This window comes from Nycticebus coucang, chromosome 22 (genome assembly GCF_027406575.1).
Source record: "Nycticebus coucang isolate mNycCou1 chromosome 22, mNycCou1.pri, whole genome shotgun sequence".
Lineage (NCBI taxonomy): Eukaryota > Metazoa > Chordata > Mammalia > Primates > Lorisidae > Nycticebus > Nycticebus coucang.
Window position 1 is genome coordinate 31,324,431 of NC_069801.1, and position 18,866 is coordinate 31,343,296.

General features: G+C 53.3%; 1 protein-coding gene across 4 annotated transcripts in view; it reads right to left on the reverse strand.

Annotated features, from left to right (window-relative positions):
- Positions 1–3,036: 3,036 nt before the first annotated feature.
- EPHA10 (EPH receptor A10) overlaps positions 3,037–18,866 on the reverse strand; it is a 43,937-nt gene continuing 28,107 nt past the window's right edge. For 2 of the 4 annotated variants that reach the window (XM_053577172.1, XM_053577173.1), the window contains exons 7-17: positions 17,907–18,078; positions 13,749–13,857; positions 10,352–10,413; positions 10,080–10,205; positions 8,335–8,520; positions 7,882–7,943; positions 7,449–7,652; positions 6,993–7,142; positions 6,560–6,753; positions 5,826–5,981; positions 3,037–5,626 (exon numbers count right to left, since the gene is read on the reverse strand). In XM_053577172.1, the coding sequence (XP_053433147.1) occupies positions 5,512–5,626; positions 5,826–5,981; positions 6,560–6,753; positions 6,993–7,142; positions 7,449–7,652; positions 7,882–7,943; positions 8,335–8,520; positions 10,080–10,205; positions 10,352–10,413; positions 13,749–13,857; positions 17,907–18,078 (1,536 nt within the window). In that variant the 3' untranslated portion in view covers positions 3,037–5,511. Of the gene's footprint in view, positions 5,627–5,825; positions 5,982–6,559; positions 6,754–6,992; positions 7,143–7,448; positions 7,653–7,881; positions 7,944–8,334; positions 8,521–10,079; positions 10,206–10,351; positions 10,414–13,748; positions 13,858–17,906; positions 18,079–18,866 lie in introns of those variants that run through there. The other 2 variants (XR_008377002.1, XR_008377003.1) reach the window with 2 other exon arrangements.

The following is an 18,866-nucleotide window of genomic DNA, read 5'->3' on the forward strand; positions in this document are numbered from 1 at the left end:
CTGGAGGGCAGTGCCTATGGCTCAAAGGGGTAGGGGGCCAGCCCCATATGCCGGAGGTGGTGGGTTCAAACCCAGCCCTGGCCAAAACTGCAAAAAAAATAATAAGAAATTTACATCTGGAAAGACAAAGTCTAGGGTCTCTATAGTTTCCCTGTATAGTAACTTCCTATTGGCCAGCAATAAAGCAGGAACAAGGGTAATTCAGTGATCCTAAGTTCTCATTTCCCAAAGTTCCTGGGGCCCTGGTCCTGCCTTCGTAAAACTCTTTCTATGCTGAAAATGATCAATAAGCAATCTGGAGTCACACTTAGTGGGTTATTAGGCACTTAGAGTTTATGGAGGAGCCCTTTGGTGGTAATAGCATTTGGAAGGAAGGTTACTCATTGCAAGTAACTTGTGACCCAGTTTCCAAGTCAGCAAACCTTTTCTTTGATTATCTAGTGTGCTAAGAGCCTGCCTTCAAGGCTTCATCCAGAGCCATGCTCACCATTTTTCACTGCCTGAATGAACCTAGTTGTAGGAAATGCATGGTGTACAGCAAGTGCCTAGTTAATGCCTGGGACTGGGATAGGGCAGTCCTTTGGGCCATGTAAGAGGCTGACTTGGAAGGAAGAGTTCCCTGTTCCAGGATTTTTTTTTGTCTTTAGAGACAGTCTCACTTTATCACCCTCGATAGAGTGCGATGACATCACAGCTCACAGCAACCTCCAACTCCTGGGTTTTAGGCAATTCTCTTGCCTCAGCCTCCCAAGTAGCTGGGACTACAGGTGCTTGCCATAACACCCGGCTATTTTTTTGTTGCAGTTTGGCCAGGGCTGGGTTTGAACCCACCATCCTTGGTATATGGGGCCGGTGCCCTACTCACTGAGCCACAGTGCCACCCCTGTTCCAGGATTTTTAAGCACAGACTGAACTGGCACAGGGCTGGGACAAAGAAAATGTAAATCTACTGCCAGCCCACAGAAATACTTCCTCACTGTTTGGGTTGGTGTGGGTTTCTTTTTTTTTTTTTCAAACTGGTTAAATTGTTATCTTCACAATTTAAAAATTGGGAGATTGAGGCCAGGCGTGGTGGCTAATGCCTGTAATCCAGCACTCTGGGAGGCTGAGGCAGGTGGATTACCTGAGCTCAGGAATTTGAGAACAGCCAGAGCAAGAGCGAGACCCCATCTCTAAGAAATAGTCAGGCCTTGGGGTGGGTGCCTGTAGTCCAAGCAACTTAGGAGGCTGAGGCAAGACGATCACTTGAGCCCGAGTTTGAGATTGCTGTGAGCTATGATGCCACAGCACTCTACCCAGGGCAACAAAATGAGACTGTCTCAAAAAAAAAGAAAAATTGGGAGATTGCACAATGACTGTTTGTGTGTATATGTGTGACAGAAATAGGACATCACAAAGTGTCACAAATGCTTTTTACCCCCCAAGGAATTAGTATTCCCATCTCCACAGTGATAATGAGTTCACAAACCAATGCATGGATACCTCCACGTCCCACCACCACCAAAAACCAGAGTCTGTCTCACGGTCAACCTGTGTACACACTGTCTTGTCTTGTCTTAATTTTGCACAATGTGATACTTGACCCATCCCTAAAATTCAGCATGACCCGTGCACTCAAGATTTCTATAGTTACTAATTCATGTGACTTCAGAAATGAGAGGACTTGGCGGCACCTGTGGCTCAGTGAGTAGGGCACCGGCCCCATATGCCGAGGGTGGCGGGTTCGAACCTGACCCCAGGCCAAACTGCAACAAAAAAATAGCCGGGCGTTGTGGCAGGCACCTGTAGTTCCAGCTACTTGAGAGACTGAGGCAAGAGAATTGTCTAAGCCCAAGAGCTGGAGGTTGCCATGAGCTGTGACACCAGGGCACTCTACCGAGGGCGACAAAGTGAAACTGTCTCTAAAAAAAAAAGAAAGAAAGAAATGGGAGGACTGAGGCAATACTGAAAGATGATTCAACCAGAATTGGGGGAAAGACCGAGTTCCCAACTCAAATGAGAGTCTGGAATCCAATTTGCTTTGGCTAAGATGCATCTCCTTTTACAGAATTAGGCATGTTCTCAGCCCTCTGTCATCCCTGCCTGTATCACCTCACCAAACAAGCTGCCCCCTGCCCATCCCCTCCCTGCAAGCTGTAACAGGTACCAAAGCTCCATCTAGCTCACACCTGTGCTCCAAGGTCTAGACCCAGATGTCCACCTGCCCTCTAGACATCTCTGCCTGCACATCCCACAAGCATCTCAAATGTGTATCTAAAACTGAGCATGTTGGGCCGGGCACTGTGGCTCACGCTTGTAATCCTAGCTCTCTGGGAGGCTGAGGCGGGTGGACTGCTTGAGCTCATGAGTTCAAGACCAGCCTGAGCAAGAGCAAGACCCTGTCTCTACTAAAAACAGAAAAACTGAGGCAAAAGGATCGCTTGACCCCAGGAGTTGGAAGTTGCTGTGAGCTATGACAGCACAGCACTCTACCCAGGGTGACAGCTTGAGACTTGTCTCAAAAATAAATAAATAAAACTGAACATGTCATTTCCTGGGCCCCCCACCCCCATCCAGATACTGTCTACCTCAGGGAAGGCTACTGCCTCCTCCAGGGTACCTGCTTTCATGTACTGCTTCCAAAACTGGGTGACATACTTCTGTACCCTCCCAGGACAACCGAGCATTTGCTAGGGCACCCCTGATCACACCGTCCCTTGTCCTGGGACACTTTTCATTTTTATTTATTTATTTATTTATTTTTGGAGACAGAGCCTCAACCTGTCACCCTCGGTAGAGTGCCATGGCATCACAGCTCACAACAACCTCCAACTCCTGGGCTAAAGCAATTCTCTTGTCTCAGCCTCCCAAGTAGCTGGGACAACAGGCGCCCACCACAATGCCTGGCTATTTTTTGGTTGTAATTGTCATTGTCGTCTGGCAGGCCCAGGCTGGATTCGACCCCGCCAGCTCTGGTATATGTGGCTGGTGCCCTAGCCTCTGAGCTACAGGTGCTGACCCATGAAACATCTTTCATGGCAGAAGCAGATCCACCTCTATGCAGAAAGATCTCAGACATATGCTCTGGACACTCCGCCCCAGGAAGGGGAAGCAAGAACCCTCCCACACAAGCTACACAGTAATTAAGCAACTATCATTCCAACAGGTACCAACCATATCACAGACAAGTTTTTATTACTGTGTCCTGCATAAGAACCCAAGAAATATAAAAACATCTCCAGAAGTAGTCAAAGGAAACCCCTCTCCTACTGGCCCCCTCCCTCCCTGGATGGGCTTAGACCGGGATGATGGGGGGTTGCAGGCCACCTCTGTCTGTCCAGTGAACAAGTTTCATATAAAAATAGATTTGTGGAGGGCCCTCGGAGAGCCATCACCCTGCACCACATCAGCGCCTGTGCGGGGCTGAGGCCTGGGACCCATCAGGGTTGTGGGACCTCAGTCCTTAGTGGAGGGAAGATCTACCCTGGACACCGAAGTACTGTCAACACAGCCAGGGCCCCTCTGCGAGCAGGTGGGGCAGGGGAGACGACTTGCCCTTAAGAGAGTGACTGATGTTCCTGGAGATGGCAATGAAGCTCTGTCCACCCAAGAAGAGACAATAGTCCCCATGTCCCTAGATGTGGAGAATGCAGAGCCTGGAAAGCACCTGGCAGGGGGCCCCGCAAACCCTGTCAAAGATGGTTGCAATATCTTGGTTTCCCCCCAGCACCCTCAAAGTCACTGAGCTGGGACAGGTGCTCAGGAGAGGAGGCAGCAGGGCTGGGAGAGATTCTAAGGAGGGAGGAGCTGCTGCTGGCAGACAAGGCCAAAGGCACTGCTGGGGGTCACCGACCCCCACCACTGGGTGCTCTGCAAGATGTGGTGTACATTTCAGCCTCTGGGCCCTTTCCCATGCCAGGCCCTCTGGATGGCCTCAGGGGCTGCACTCCTCTTGTCCTAGACCTGCCATCTCAGCTGCTGAAAACTCCACTCATTCTAAGCAAAGCATCTCCTCCTCCCAACTGCAAGGCCCTCCTCAACTCACACATCAGCTGAAAAGCCTTTCTGGACACCCCTCAGTACACAGACATCAGGACTGTCCACCTGCTCCTACAGTCCACCCTCCTGCTGACTCTGAGGGCTCCTGGGGGTGGGAGGGGCTGGGCACTGGGGGACTGAGGGAATTACTCCTTGATATCAGAGCTCATCTCCCCATCTAGTCTGAGCCCTCCAAGGGCAGATGTGTGTCTCATTCACCTCTTTTCTCCACTCTTCATCTCCTCATTTCCCCACCCACCCATCCAAAGACACAGCCAAGCTGAGCAGACACAGGGGGGGCCTGCACAAGTACAGCCCCTGTGGCCTCATCCAGATCCAAAGTCCCTGCAAAAGCCCTATCTTCCTGATCACTTTCTGGGACCCTGTAGATAAGGAACTCTGGAGTCAGATTAACTCAACCACTTCTGCCCATGCTTGGGAGAAGCCAGAGGGCAGAGACCTCCACAGGAGGCTGAGTAGTGCCCAAGAAGCAGGGCTTGTGGAGGATTCACCCCTAGAGGATGCCCTGGGCTGCACTGGGAAGAATGCTGCTGCCACAGGGCAAGACCAAGGACTCTCCAGAGCCAGCCTCATCCCTAGACTAGGTTCTGACCACAGCTCTGGTCCTGACTCCCCTCTGTACACTGGGAGCTAGTAACAGCCCTTAGAGAAAACCCACCTCTGAGTATCCCCTTCTCTATCCCCCAAGGCTAGAGAGCAAAGCTCTTGGGTCCCTTTGGAGAAGACATCCTTTCATGCTCTTCCCAGATGTCCCCACCACTGAGTTCATAAAAGGAATGTAAATAGGGGCCTAATGGGCCCCAGGGAGCACCAGAGCCTTGCATGTCCTGGCCAGGACTCTCGCCCTCACCCTGAACTTCAGCCCAAGGCAAGGGGAAGCAGAAATCAGCTTCTGAGTCTAGGCCCTTGGGGGCCAGCCCCTGATCTTGGCACCACCAATGACTGCCTGGGCCCTGACCAGAGTCCAGCAGGCCCCCACCAAGGCACAGGGGGCCAAGAACCTGCCTCTCCAGCCCAGCCTCCCAAGCGTGGACTGCTAAGCAGGTGTGGTCACTGATGGGTCTAACAAGAGTCCCTCAGGGGCCCATACTCTTCTGGCTGACCGATGGGTATGTGGAAAAGGGACACCCACTGGGGAGCCCCAGCCTGTGGATATGGAAGACAGAAGAGCATGAGCCAGGGCAACTTAAATCTCTTGTCTCCCCTCTCCATCCCTGCCCCAGCTCTCCAGCTCTGGCTCTGAGACCCTCCCCAGGGATTTGAACCTCTTTTTCCAGGGGCACAGAGTCAGGAGAGGTTTTCAGACTAGGGAAAACAGAAGGAGCAGGCAGTGAGAGAGGAGCTGTGGCTCCAAACCAATTCTGGGCTCAAGAAAAGGAAGAGCCTTCACTCCCACACAGGGGAAGTGCAGCTTGCCAGGGTCCTCCAGTAGGGCTGGGGGCCTGAACTCCCGCAGGAAGAAAAGGGGCCTGCTCACATCTGCACCCCCTGGCCCTGCAGCTGGAGCACTCGTGCCTGCAGGGCGCTGATCCCACTAAGGAGGGATTCTCTGTGTTCCAACGAAGAGATGCCCAGGTTCATCAGGTCCCTGCAACAAGGGCAGGTCACACCCCAGTGGCTTAGCCCCATCCCTTGCTTCTCCCATTGGAGGGCGCCCTCTACTCTCCCTCCCCTCTCTGGCCAAGGAAGGGCCCAGAATCAGGACAGGCTGGGGCTTCCCATGTAGGCAGGGGCAGGCCCCTGGCATTCCCAAGCCCCAGGCCTTGACTTTGGCTCCTTGGACTCACTGAGCGGTCATCTCAGCCACGGCCTCCAGGCTCCTGTAGCCAGCAGCAGTGAAACTGTCCTTGTAGCGGCATAGGTCCAGGGCCTCCAGCCACTCCCCCACAGAGCCAAAGGATGGGAAGGTGGAGAAGGCACGGTCCGCCAGCGGGGTTGGAGGCCTGGGGAACAGAGTAGCTGTGGTCAAACAGCAGCAGGCATCTGGGGTCAGGACCTGGCTGCTCTTCTGAGGAAAAGCCAGCTGTGGAAGGACAGGAAAGGGAAGGCAGCTAAGCCCCAGGGGTAGGCCTGGCTCCTGTGGGTACCACACATTACCAGAAGGGGTGAGGGTTTCAGATACTCTGGCAGGTGGAGAGTGGAGCCAATTGCAGGTACTGGAAATATCTGGGACAGTCTGAGGGCAGGACATACTTAGGTCAGGTTGGGAGGTGACCCAAATCTGGAGTAATTGATATTAATTTCATTTATTTAGTTGACTGGAACTAGAAATTTGTTAAGACTATTACCCAATATGTTTATTCAGTCAGTGGTCACAGTATACGGACTATGAGAAGCAGAGGCCAGGACAAGTTGAAGTGACTAAGAAGAAAGTGAGGTGAGATGTGCCTGAGGCAGGTGAGAATGCTAGACCCACTTTGGGCAGCGGGGGGAGAGGTGCGGGCATCAGACTTGGGACACAGAGGGAGACCCAGATGGGAAGCTGGCTGATCTGGTATGGCTGGGCTAGATGGGAATGTACCTGGGACAGGTGGCCATGGCACACTTCGGGGGTTCTGGGTCCTGCACCATCTTGTTCAGGATGCTGTGGATCTGGGAGAACCTGGGCCGCTCACCTGGGTCGTCCTGCCAGCAGTCAAGCATTAGTCGGTGCAAGGTAGGGGGACAGCTCCTGGGGGGTGGCAGCCGGAAGCCATCCTCCACGGCCTTGATCACCTGGACCGTGGGGGTGGGAAGCAGATGGAGGCTTTGGATTCCCCAAAACACACATACCCCATCCCAAGAAGGATCCAAGCAGTGGCTGGGAAGGACTACAGGCAAGTGGATAGAAAATAAGAGGGGCACAGCTAGGAGGTCAAGGGTCAATGGGCAGAGGGGCAGAAGTCAGAAAGCTGGGGTCAGAGTTCAGAGGCAAGAAGGTCAGAAGGTAAAGAGCTGGAACACAGGTCACTCACGTCTTGGCCAGACATATCCCAGTAGGGCCGCTCCCCAAAGGCCATCACCTCCCACATGAGAATGCCAAAGCTCCACACGTCACTGGCAGAGCTGAAGTGGCCAAACTGAAGCGTCTCAGGGGCAGCCCACAGTGCTGGGCTCCGGCCGCTCTGTGGGTGGGCAGGCAGGGCAGGGCAGGGAGGCTCACATAGGTTTCCCCATCCCTTCAAGCCCCAGATGCAGACCCACTTGTCCATGCCCTCAGGCAACCCCCACTCCCAGCTTCACATCTGGGGAAGGCACACAGCTGACCTTGAGGTGATGTCCATTCCAACATCCATTCAAAAACAAATGAGTTGAAGGGGCAGGGTGGGAAGTGACCCTGACACAGCAGGGAAGGGAGCAGAAGTGGGGAGATGGGAGCTCCAGGTGGGAGACAGGAAGAGCAGGCAGGCTTGGCTGGGTTGGGCCCTCACCATGGTAGTGTACACAGCCTCTGCCCGGTCCCGGGGCCCCCGCCCAAAGCCAGAGATCTTGCAGATGAGGCCACTGCTGACCAGCACGCGGCGGGCTGCCAGGCCCCGGTGAACGTAGCCCATCTCCGACAGATACTTCATGGCTGACGCCAGCCCGGGCAGCAATCCCACCAACTGCCCAGCAACCAGCTGCCCCTCGTGCCGCTGTGGAGGGAGGAGACTGAGGCCAGGGCCATGCACTTGGATCCCCTGGTGCTGTGTGACACAAGGGAAGCCACCTAGCCCTCTCTGGGCTCCAGTTTACTCTGTGACCACTCCGGTCAGCCTAGCCAGTAGGGACAATGCCAAATCTAAGCCACACCAAAGAGAAAAGTGAGGGACCTGTTTTATAGAATGACATGGTTTGGTAGCCCTGGGGCCCAGAGCCACTCACCCTGAGGAAGCCATCCAGGGCCCCTAGGCTCAGGTACTCGGTGACAATCATCAAGGGGCTTCCTGTGGCCAAGGATGGAGAACACACACAAGATAAGCAGTCTGCTCCACCCTGTGTGCGCATATGTCCCCCACAGGGCCCCCAGACTGGGCCTAGAGAGCCAGAACCAAGGCCAAGCTCCCTGATCCCATATCCTTCTGACCAGCCCAGGATTCCTTATGCCAAGGAATCCAGACAAAGGCCAAGATCAGGAAGTGCAATGAGTCTACCAAGAAAGATTTTCCAAGGTCAGAATGATCCACCCACAAGAGTGTCATGACAATTCAGAAGGTCATTCTGAGTAGGACTGTCCACTCCAGGAGAGGGGCCACCCTGAGTCAGTGAGAGCAAGCCAAGGCCCCCAGGGTGCGCCTTCCCACACTGAGGGAAGTGGGCTGGAGCAAAGGACCCTACCTCGGGTGACGACACCCTCCAGCCGCACGATGTGGCTGTGGTCAAACTGGCCCAGCGTAAGGGCTTCAGCCAGGAAGCTGAGCCTCTGCGAGTCATAGGAGCCGTCCCTCAGCGTGTGCACAGCCACAGGGAGTGCCTGGCGGCCAGGCAGCTGCAGGCAGCCACAGCACAGCTCCCCAAACCGCCCTGTGGGGAAACAGCACTTCAGATACCCACTGGAGGCCACCACCCTGTCCAAGCTGGGCAGGCTGAGCAGAGGAGAAAGTTCCTCAACCACAGGCTGTTTCCTGCCTTAGACTCAGAGCTCCTGAGTTCAAACCCTGGTAAACTAAGGATCAGCAGTGTGACCTCAGGCTACATCTCTGTCCATTTCTGTCTGAGGTTCCTTCTCTGTGAAACACAGACCCCTCCCTGCTTGCCTCACAGGAGGTTTCCAGGCCTCAGAGAGAGGGTGCTGCAGCGCCAGTGCGCCAAAGGCCGTCCAAGCCAGTGTGACCAGGACGGATGACCATAACGTCTATTCTGCCACACTGCCCCTTCCTGGCTTCTGTCCAGAAAGTCTGGTTAGAGTGTTGGAATAATGTCAGGTTCCTGGTGAAATGGGCTGTTTTCTCTAGGCACAGGGGACTGAGGTTCTCCAGGCACAAAGAAAGGCAGGCAGGAGACCGACCCTTATAAAGCATGCTGGGTACTGTGAAGTCCCCACATCCCCCCCTGTGAGGTAGATATGTCCATTTCACAGACAAGAAACCGAAGCTCTGGGCGGTGCCTGTGACTCAGTGGGTAGAATGCCAGGCCCCATATACCCAGGGTGGCAGGTTCAAATCCAGCCCTGGCCAAACTGCAACAACAAAAACAAAAACAAATTGTGGAGGGCGCCTGTAGTCCCAGCAACTTGGGAGGCTGAGGCAAGAGAACCTAAGCCCAAGAGCTGGAGGTTGTTGTGAGCTGTGATGCCACAGCACTCTACCGAGGGCAACAAAGTGAGACTCTCTTTCTTAAAAAAAAAAAGAAAGAAAGAAAAGAAACGGAAGCTCTGTGCAGGAAGGGGACATGACCCTGACTACGCACTGGTCAGTGTAGAGCCAGGACTAGAACTCAGGTGTGTCTTAACCCCAAGCTTGTAAAGGGCCTCCCCACAGCCTGTGAAAGCCTTGGACCAAACTATCAGTGGCAGTCTGCAGAGGTCAACCCTGACAGGCCGAATGGAGACGTCTAAGTGATGCTGAGAACCGGAAAAGGTAGGAAGTCAGAGCCACGGACTCTTCTGCCTCTCTCATCCCTGAAATTTTGGCGGGCCACAGATTTCCTGGGTGAAGTCAGACTTGGTGTGGAGGCGGGGCTTCCAGAAGTAGGCGGGGACTTTGGTGAAGGCGGGGCTTCCAGAAATAGGCGGGGATTTTTGTGGGGGTGGGGCTTCTGGGAGTGGGCGGAGATTTGGTGGAGGCGGGGCTTCTAGGAATGGGCAGGGATTTGGATGGAGGTGGGGCTTCCAGGAATAGGCCAGGGATTTGGGTGGATAGGGTTCCAGGAATGGGAGGGGGGTGGGGGTAGATTTCCAAGAATTGGGCGTGGGGAGGGCGTGGGGGGGGCGGTATTTGAGTGGAGGCGGGGCTTCCAGGAATGAATAGGGATTTAAGGGGAGGCAAGGCTTCCAAGGTAGAGGTTTAGACAGGCCAGATATGGGGAGGCAATAAATTAAAAGGGGGGCTGGCAGGGTAGGGCTTTATTCACGCCTTGCTTGCCTGCTCCCAGGCTCCTCTCCAGAATGACACTTTTCGCATCCAGCTCCTTGGCGAACAGATGCACAGCCTTCAGCGGGTCCCCGCAGCTCTGGGGGTCCAGGAACGTTCGCCGTGTTGGGACTTTGACTGGGAGAGAAAGAGATGTGCTGAGGAGAGGGCCCTCCATCGCTGGGGTGGGACGGGGGTGAGTTATGTAGTGGGGGGGGAAGAGAGCTGCAGAGTGCAATAGGGTGGAGCCCACCCCTCCCCAGCCGCCGGTCGGGACAACTCACAGTGGAAGTACAGCTCCTCTTCATCGCAGGCGTCCCCACCTCCTTTGCCATAGCTGCAGGGCCTGGGGGAGGATGTGCAGAGTCCTTCTTTCACCCAGGCCACCCCAACCCTCCCCAATTCATGTACACTGAGGCCTGGTGGCACCTCTTTGTCCCTTCAAAAACACCACCTCTGTGACCCAGAGGAAGGACCTTTTTGTCCTGCTAGTTTGAAAACTTCTTGCCACAGCCAGTGCATGTACAAGCCTAGCCCTAGATCTAACCCTCCTCACAGCCAACATTCCTAGCATTTTCACTTCAACACACAATGAAAATTCTTGCAACTCCAAAGGGATCCAATCCATACTGCTGACTGTAAGGCCGTGCCCCTGCCTATAGTTTGGTAGAATGTGACAGGCAGACCCTGCATTCAGGGGTCACTTCTTATCTGATCAGAAAAGCAAACATGGAGAGTTAACTACAAGGCCACTCATAGATCCCAGCAAAAGAGGAGGGCTGAGCACTGTGGGGACAGACAGACTTGACCTGGTCTGAGATCTTCACCCATGGCCTCCTGAGACAGAGGTAGCCATGGGCCAAAGACTGCATCATAGAAAACAAAGCCACAGGCTGGCATCTCGGGCACCCTTGCTGGCCCAGATGAAGACTTTGGCTTTTATTCTAGGGGCAGAGGAGAGGGCCCTGGGGGGCTTAAGCAGGGACTGCCATGATTCGATTTGCATTTTAGAGAGAACATTCCAGCTGCTAAGTGCAGGCTTCTGTCCACACAGGAGATGGCAACATGGGCTTGGACAGAAGCAAGAGGACTTTTGTGACATGAAGGTGACAGGGGCCACAAGGCTTGGAGATTGCTGGATGGCAGAAAGGGAGAGGGAAGTGATCCAGCAGAGTTTATGGTGGTGCCATTTGCTGAGACAACAGTTTACCTTCAGACATTTGACCTCATGGGGCCTGTGGGATAAGCAGGGAGGATCAATAAGCAGGAAGTTAGATGTATGTGTGACCAGAGCCTGGAAGAGAGGGCTGCTCTGAAGATAGAACCAAGGAGCCATGAGCATTGCCCGGGGAGAGGGCAGAGCTGGAGAACAAGGATAAGGACAAGGCTTTGAAACCCTGATGTTTGGAAGTTAGCCAGAGGAGAAGGAAGCTATGAAAGTGACTACAAAAGAACTGCCAGAGAAGGAAAACAGAAGGGAAACTGGGGGCTGTGATGCCACAGGGACCAAGGACAGAGAACATGGAAATGATGGGGAGAGAGATCACGTAAAGGCACAAGGAGAAAGAATTAAGGGAAGACCTGCAAAAGTTTTCAGAACAGAGATATGATCCAACTCGACACTGATGGGAAGGGGAATAGCAAGGCTGTTCTATAGACAAAGTGGCCAAGGGAAGGTGCTGACTGCATGGGCTCTGAGATCTGGCTGCAAGGACTCACTTTCCAGTTCTTCCACTCGGGAGCTATGGGATTGGGTGGCTCAGTTTCTCTTTAATAAAATTGAGATAAAGACAGCCCCACCTCACTGCAGCCTTGCAGAGGGCTTACTATAGCTTCGAGAAATGTTAGTCCTGTGGTGGGGAGAAGGGGACATTATAAGCAATAATGAGTTCTCAAGATGGCAAGAAGGGTAGGGTTCACTTGTAGGTAGAAGGATTGAAGGTGGCTTTCCTAGGAAGGGGCACCTCCCCTAGAGCAAAGAAGAAGATGGAGCAGAGGCAGGCAGGTGTGCAACTGGGTGGGGAGAGCCGGCAGCAGGTGCAAGGAGAGCAGACTGTAAGGAAAGGCATTTGCAGGCCCAGAGAAGAACTCCATTAAGCAGCGGCGGGGGTGGGAGCAGCTTGAGGGGATGGCCCAGAGTCCAGGTGGAAGAGAAGAAAGGGTCATTCCCAGTGTGGAAGTCAAGGAACAGAGAGTTGAGAGGTACAACAGGCAGTCCCACAGCTATTGAAGTCACCCAGGGTGGAGACAGGATTTCTGGAATGAGGAGGGACATACAGGAGGGATGGGTAGAGATGAAGTGGGGAAGGGTAAGTGAATGGAGACTGATAGAGAGTGCGTGGTGAAGAAGACAAGAGAAGCTTCCACTGGGCCACACGATCTGCTGAGAAGTGGGAGAGTGGGGCCAACCGGAAAGGAAGGGAAATAAGGGGAGGAGACAGTGCAGGGCAGGCACCGCAGGGCCCAGGGTGGCGGTGCAGCCTGAGGGTCGCATGGACGGTGTGCCCGGCTGGAGGGGTATGCCTCTCTGCCCCTTAGCTGCTTCTCCTTGTTTCGGTGCAGTTGCATTTTGAGCAAGTTTTGAAACCCACCACTGGCTTACCCTACCTGCTCCAGTGCAGTTGTCCCCAAGGCACTCCCAGGCCACCATACCTGTCCTGCAGCACCTCTGCCCAAAGGACACACTCCTTGCTCACTTCTCTCCCCTTTCCTCCTCTGCCTTCCACAGCCCCCAAGCTCACAGCCAGGACATGACCTCTGGGCACCTGTCCCTCCTTGCTCGCCAGGTGCAGTACCCAGGGTCTAACCTCCTGATTCTCCTGACCCAGGCACACTGGCTTCCAGACTGGCAGGACAGTGTCCTCTCCTCCTCACTTTTAGTACCTCATTCAAGGCAAGCAAACAGCCAGTGCCAAATGAATGCTCACTGTCCCTCCAGCACACAGGTGGCTCCAGGATGCTGACTTGCACAGGGGGGCCTCCCCAGTCTGCCCTTCTCTCTCCTCTGCACCCCCCACTCCAGCCCATTTCATGCAGACTTCCAACCCCTCCATCTGCCAACTTCAGCCCAGTCTGTGCCCAACTGGTGTCTCTGTATGCAGCAGAGTGAAGCCCTGGGGAAAAGGGGGGGCTGTATGCCAGAAGGCCTCTGCTGTATGCAGAAGGACTGGAATCTTCTCCCAGCCAGACTCAACCAGACTCAAGCTCCACTTCTGCCCCCTCCTCCCACTCCCCTTGCCCTCCCTACCCCTCCTGCAAGCTTCTTTCTGCTGAGCCGGTGGGGGGTGTTTCTGGCTTATGATTTCCCCTCCTCATCCTTCCCCTCCCATGCACTTATATACACACAATTTTTGCTATTTTTCCCTTTGCCTGTGTTCAAGGACTTCAAGATCCCTTGAGGGCAGAGGCTGGGGGCCTCTGAGCACCCCAGGAGAATCCTAATCACACTCGAGCAGCCAGAGCTGGAGTCCATCCTCATGATGCCTTCTGACATTTAATGAGTTAAGGAGCTAAATCCCCTTTATCCCAGAGCAGCTGAGCAGCTGCAGGGCCTTGGCTGCTACATGAGCAGCGTGGGGGAGGGGCGGGATGCTTCGTGTGTGTGTGTGTGTGTGTGTGTGTGTGTGTGTGTGTACAGCAGTGTACTCACAGGGGTCCCCTAGGCTGGGACAAGCCACCTACCTCCTCCATATGGCCAGCACGCTCATCACAAAGCCCAGGATGAGGAGGGCCGAGATGGTCACTACGGTGACGACAACTGCAGGGCTCTGATCCCTGGACCCTGAGGCGGCTGGGAGGAAAACCAAGAGATTGAGGCAGGCAGAGGACCAGACTTCTATGCAAGTGCCAGACAGACTCCTGTCCTCATAGCAGGGCTCCCACAGCACCTGTGCTCTCAGCACTACCTCCCAGCAGCAGAGGAACCAAGGCAGCCCCACTGACCACAGTGGCACTGGGAGTCCCAAAAGCTTCCTCTGCTCCCCGGGCAGGGCACCTCCATTGCAGCCCAGCTCTGAGAGAGAGGGGAGTCCAGACAGGTAGGGCCAGGCCTTCCTTGTGCCTTTCAGATGGCAATGAGAGAGGCCTAAAATCTTCTGCAGGGGGAGTGGCCTCAGCTCTGACCTCCCTAACCATAATCCAGACCATTCACCACTAGTAACAAAAAAAGCTAACATAAGGCCACATAAAAAAGCACACATAAGGTGTGGTGGCTGATGCCTATAATCCCAGCACTCTGGGATGCTGAAGTGGCCAGATTGCCCGAGCTCATGGGTTTGAGCTAGAGTGAGACCCAGTCTCCAAAAATAGCTGGGCGTTGTGGCGGGCACTTGTTGTCCTAGCTACTCGGGAGGCTGAGGCAAAAGAATTGCTTGAGCCCAAGAGTTTGAGGTTGCTGTGAGCTATGAAACCTCGGTACTCTACCCAGGGCAACAAAGTGAGACTCTGTCTCAAAAAGAAAAGAAAAAAAAAAGAGCTAAAATTAAGTGCACACTTGTTCCATTCAAGACCCTAGGCTATGTGCCTTAACCATAGTACCTTGTTTCATTATCATGATGATCCAATAAGGTATTACTATCTCCATTTTACAGCTGAGGAAACTGAGGTTGAGAAAAATCATGTTGTAATTTATCCACAGCCACATAGCTAATAAATGGTGAACCTAAGATTTGACCCTGACTCCAAAAGCCTCTGCCCAATTCCAAAACCTCTGCTTGGAACTATTTCTCTCAGGGGTCCTGAGGAGCCCCAGCTCTCCAACTACCCATCCATCCAACATATGCACCACACTGGCACCAGTGCTGGGGAGACAGTGATGAATGAGGCAGAGTCCTTGCCCTGGAGGAGTGCACAGACCAGTGAGCGAGACAGAAACAAAAGTCTTAACTGTAGAATGAAAATAGAAACAGAGAAATGAACCGAGCTGAGCAGAGGCATAATTTCTTCCCAAAGCCAATGAGGGAGGCTTTGCAGAAAAGGCGTCATTTGAACTGCCCTGGAAGACTGGAAGCGTTTCTGATGGTGCTTAGATGCACATGCTGGGTCTGACAATAGCGAGTTGACCCACATGGCTGAAAAATATACTATGTGAAGGAAAGAGTGGCCAGATGAAAAACTAGAGGGTGGGAAGATGGAGGGAGCTCAGGGAGATAGAACCTGGAGGATGCTAAACTAAGGAATATGAAGTTTATCCTGCAGAAGACAGGGAGCCAAGGAGCAGAGGACAGAGTTCCCACCCAAGAAGAAAAGGAATGAGAGTATCTGCTGAGTTGGGAGTGAGAATGGAAAGGAGGAGCTTGAGAGAGATGAAGGTTTGGAGTAACTATCAGTAATAGGAGTCAGGACGGGCGCGGTGGCCCATGCTGGTATCTCAGCACTCTGGGAGGCCAAGGCAGGAGGAACGCTTGAGCTCAGGAGTTCCAGATCAGCCTGAACAGGAGTGAGACAACATCTCTACAAAACAGAAAAACTAGAAAAAATTAGCTGGGCCCAGTGGCACGTGACAGTACTCCCAGCTACTCAGAAGGCTGAGGTAGGAGGATTGCTTGAGCCCAGGAATTTTAGCTACAATGATGCCACTGCTCTCCAGTCCAGGTGACAGAGTAAGACTCTGTCTCAAGGAAAAAAAAAAAAAATGTGGGGCCTGGAGCTGCTGAGAGCCAGGCAGAAGAAGATCTAGACAGCTGTCTTTAGGATGTCAGGGAGCAAGCAAGGAGAGACGGAAGGGAGAGTTGGAGGCCAAAAAGACTAGGGATAAAGAGGGCATTCCAGAGCCCAGGGTCTGGCCAGGGGCAAAAGGGGAGTGGAGTTGCCAAGAACTGTTTAAAACGGAGCAGCCACGTGGACACAGAAATGAAGAACGAGATGATGATACTTGTTTTTGTTTTTGGAGACAGAGTCTCACTTTGTCACCCTCGGTAGAGTGCCGTGGAGTCTTAGCTCACAGCAACCTCAAACTCTTGGGTTAAAGCAATCCTCTTGCCTCAGCCTCCCAAGTAGCCGGGACTACAGGCGTCCACCACAATGCCTGGCTACTTTTTAGAGACGGGTCTCGCTCTTGCTCAGGCTGATCTCTAACTCTTGAGCTCAGGCAGTCCACCCACCTCGGCCTCCCAAGTGCTGGGATTACAGGCATGAGCCCTCATGCCTGGCCGAGATGAAGACACTGTGCTGGATGACTCTGAGATAGCACGCATGGATCCCTACCTCTAGGTGTTCATTCCCCTTAAGTGGGGGACTGGACCTAGCAACTCATTTCAAATGAACAGAATATGGCAAAAGTGATAGAATATCATTTCCACGATTAGGCTACAAGAGACTGTGGCTTAGGCCTATGCTTGCCCTCTCACTCTCTCATTCACTCACAGGCTCTGAAAGAATCTAGCTGCCATGCTGAGCAGCCCTAAGGAACAGCATGCCTCCAGCCACAGCCAGCAAGAACCAACCAACTGGGCTGTCTCTCAGTTTAGCCCTGAGATGACCTCATCATCAGAGGGCACTCTGACTGCAGCCTTGAGAGAGACCCTGGACCAGTCTCAGGGCTTAGTCAGCAGCACCCACATTCCTGACCTATAGAAACCAGGAGATAATAAATGTTTTCAGCCACTAGGTTTTGGGGTAAATTGTTACACAGCAACGGAGAACTTATACAGCAGTGAAGCATGACTATTCATCAGGATCCTGATCTGGGGTCACAGCTCACTGGAAAACGTGCTCTGTAGACTGGAAAAACCATTTCCTCTTTGGCCAGGGCCACAGCCAGGGGCTGGGAATCTGAGCATCTTTACTAACTGAGCTTCCTCCTCAGCTGATAGCCCCCCGCTCCTGCCCTGCCAAGCCCGCTCTAGCCTAACCCTTTGTTCTGATGGCTTCTTCTACCCAAAATACCCTCCCTGCCCTTCTCCCCAGAATAACATGTTCCCCGGCCTTGAAGACATAGCTGTGATTTCCTCTTCTCAGCACCTGGCCAAGGTCTGACACAGACAAGCATTCAAGCAAGAAGTGTGGTCTTCCTTCCTGGAATAAAACACACTCAACATTTTATCTTCACCTTCCTTTGGGCTCAGAGCTTTTCCTAGCTTGGATTAGAGTCATGTGGCAGGTTGGAAAGAATTGTTATCTTGACAGCTGGTGCCAGAATGCATCTTAGGGGAAACTGCCTTTGTTCAGGAAAATCGTTTTGTGAGCTGCTCGGGGTAGACAGAGGTGTGATCCTGAGGGCTGGGTTGGCAGCAGGCAGGACACAGGAGAGCTGAACTGCTCTCCATGTGGAGAAAGGAGATGGGGGTGGGGTGGGCGAATGCAGAGGGAGAGAAGCATAATACCGTGGAGCAGCCAGAAGTATTTTAGGATCAGGATATTTAATGTAATGTTGGGCTTTTGTTTTGCTTTGTTTTGATAACAGCTTCACTGAGATAATTCACAGACGACACAATTCGCCCATTCAAAGTGTACAGCTCTCATTCTGTTTTGTTTATTGTAGCAGTATGACTCCCTTCGTACCCCCCCACCCTTCAGTGCAGTGGGCTTCACATTCTAAGGCCTAGAGGGGACAGGCACAGGGTCCTCCTGGGTTTGGGTCTCTATCCCAACTCCAGTCTGTCTCCAGCGGAACTCCTCTCTTGTGAGCTCCTCCAGGATGAGTATGCAATCTAATTCACATCAACAAACAAGACACCAGTCAGTGGATTCCAGATTCATCAATTAATTGGGCTGTAATTAAACTGTGCTGCAGACTCCCTTAATTGCACAGACAGTTCTCCCCTCTATTTATCTCCCTACCTCAGCCCTATGCCAGGTTCTCCCTGCCCAGGTCCCTATCCACTTGCACTCACTACTTACCTTCCCCCAGGGTCTGCACTTCAATGCTGGGGTTGAAGCTCTGGGCCTCCCAGGAGGGTCCTGGGGAAGCTGCCCGGATCTGAAAGATGTAGCGGGTAGCCGGCTTCAAGTTGGTGACAGTAACCATGGGCACCCCGGTCTTCACTGTGGAGTAAGTCTGTTCACTCTGACCCTAGGGAGAGACCAGGAAATGAGGCCCAGATCCAGGACCAGATCCACTCTCCAGGAGAGCAGTGGAAGGAAAGGAGCAGGAAGGCAGAAGAAGCACTCATAGGTGAACATGGGTTGGGTGGGAAAACCCAACCCCAATGGCACAGGGAGATTCCAGAGATCTTTCACAATGGATCCCAGCTGCTCCCTCCAACTCAAGTTCCCACCCCACACTCCATGGTACTTGTATCTGAAATCAGCCCCACTTCTAAAAAAACTTTAGAGAAGATGCTAGATCCACTGGGGTGCCAAGGAAGATGGCCACGAGGGCCTGGGGTAGACTGGGCCTGTGTTCTGGGGGGCCTAATGGGTTAGGGTTAGCCTCAGAGGACAGAATGGGATGAGCCCTGACACAAAGCTCTTCCTCTGCGTGGCATCTAATTTTCACAACTGTCCTACAAGTCACAGAGGACAGAGGTTATTATCTTGGTTGTTTGAATAAGGAAACCCAGTTCAGAGGGATAAAGGCCCACAGCTGGGGAGGGTGGGAGAAGCCTCGCCATCACTGCTAAGTGCCTACCCCTTCTCAGCCCTGCCTCCTCGAGCCTGGCAACAGCCAGTGCAGTCAGCCTCTGTCTCCTCCCTGCAGCTGAGGGCCACACAAGGAAGGGTCAGAGTGACAACCTCTGAGTCCCCATAGATCCTGTGCCTCCTGCTCCACATCACACCGCCTGACTCCCCCTGACACATGTCTAATAATGGAATGTCCTAGAGAGGCTCCCCCCACCCCCATCCTACTCTTACCCCCAC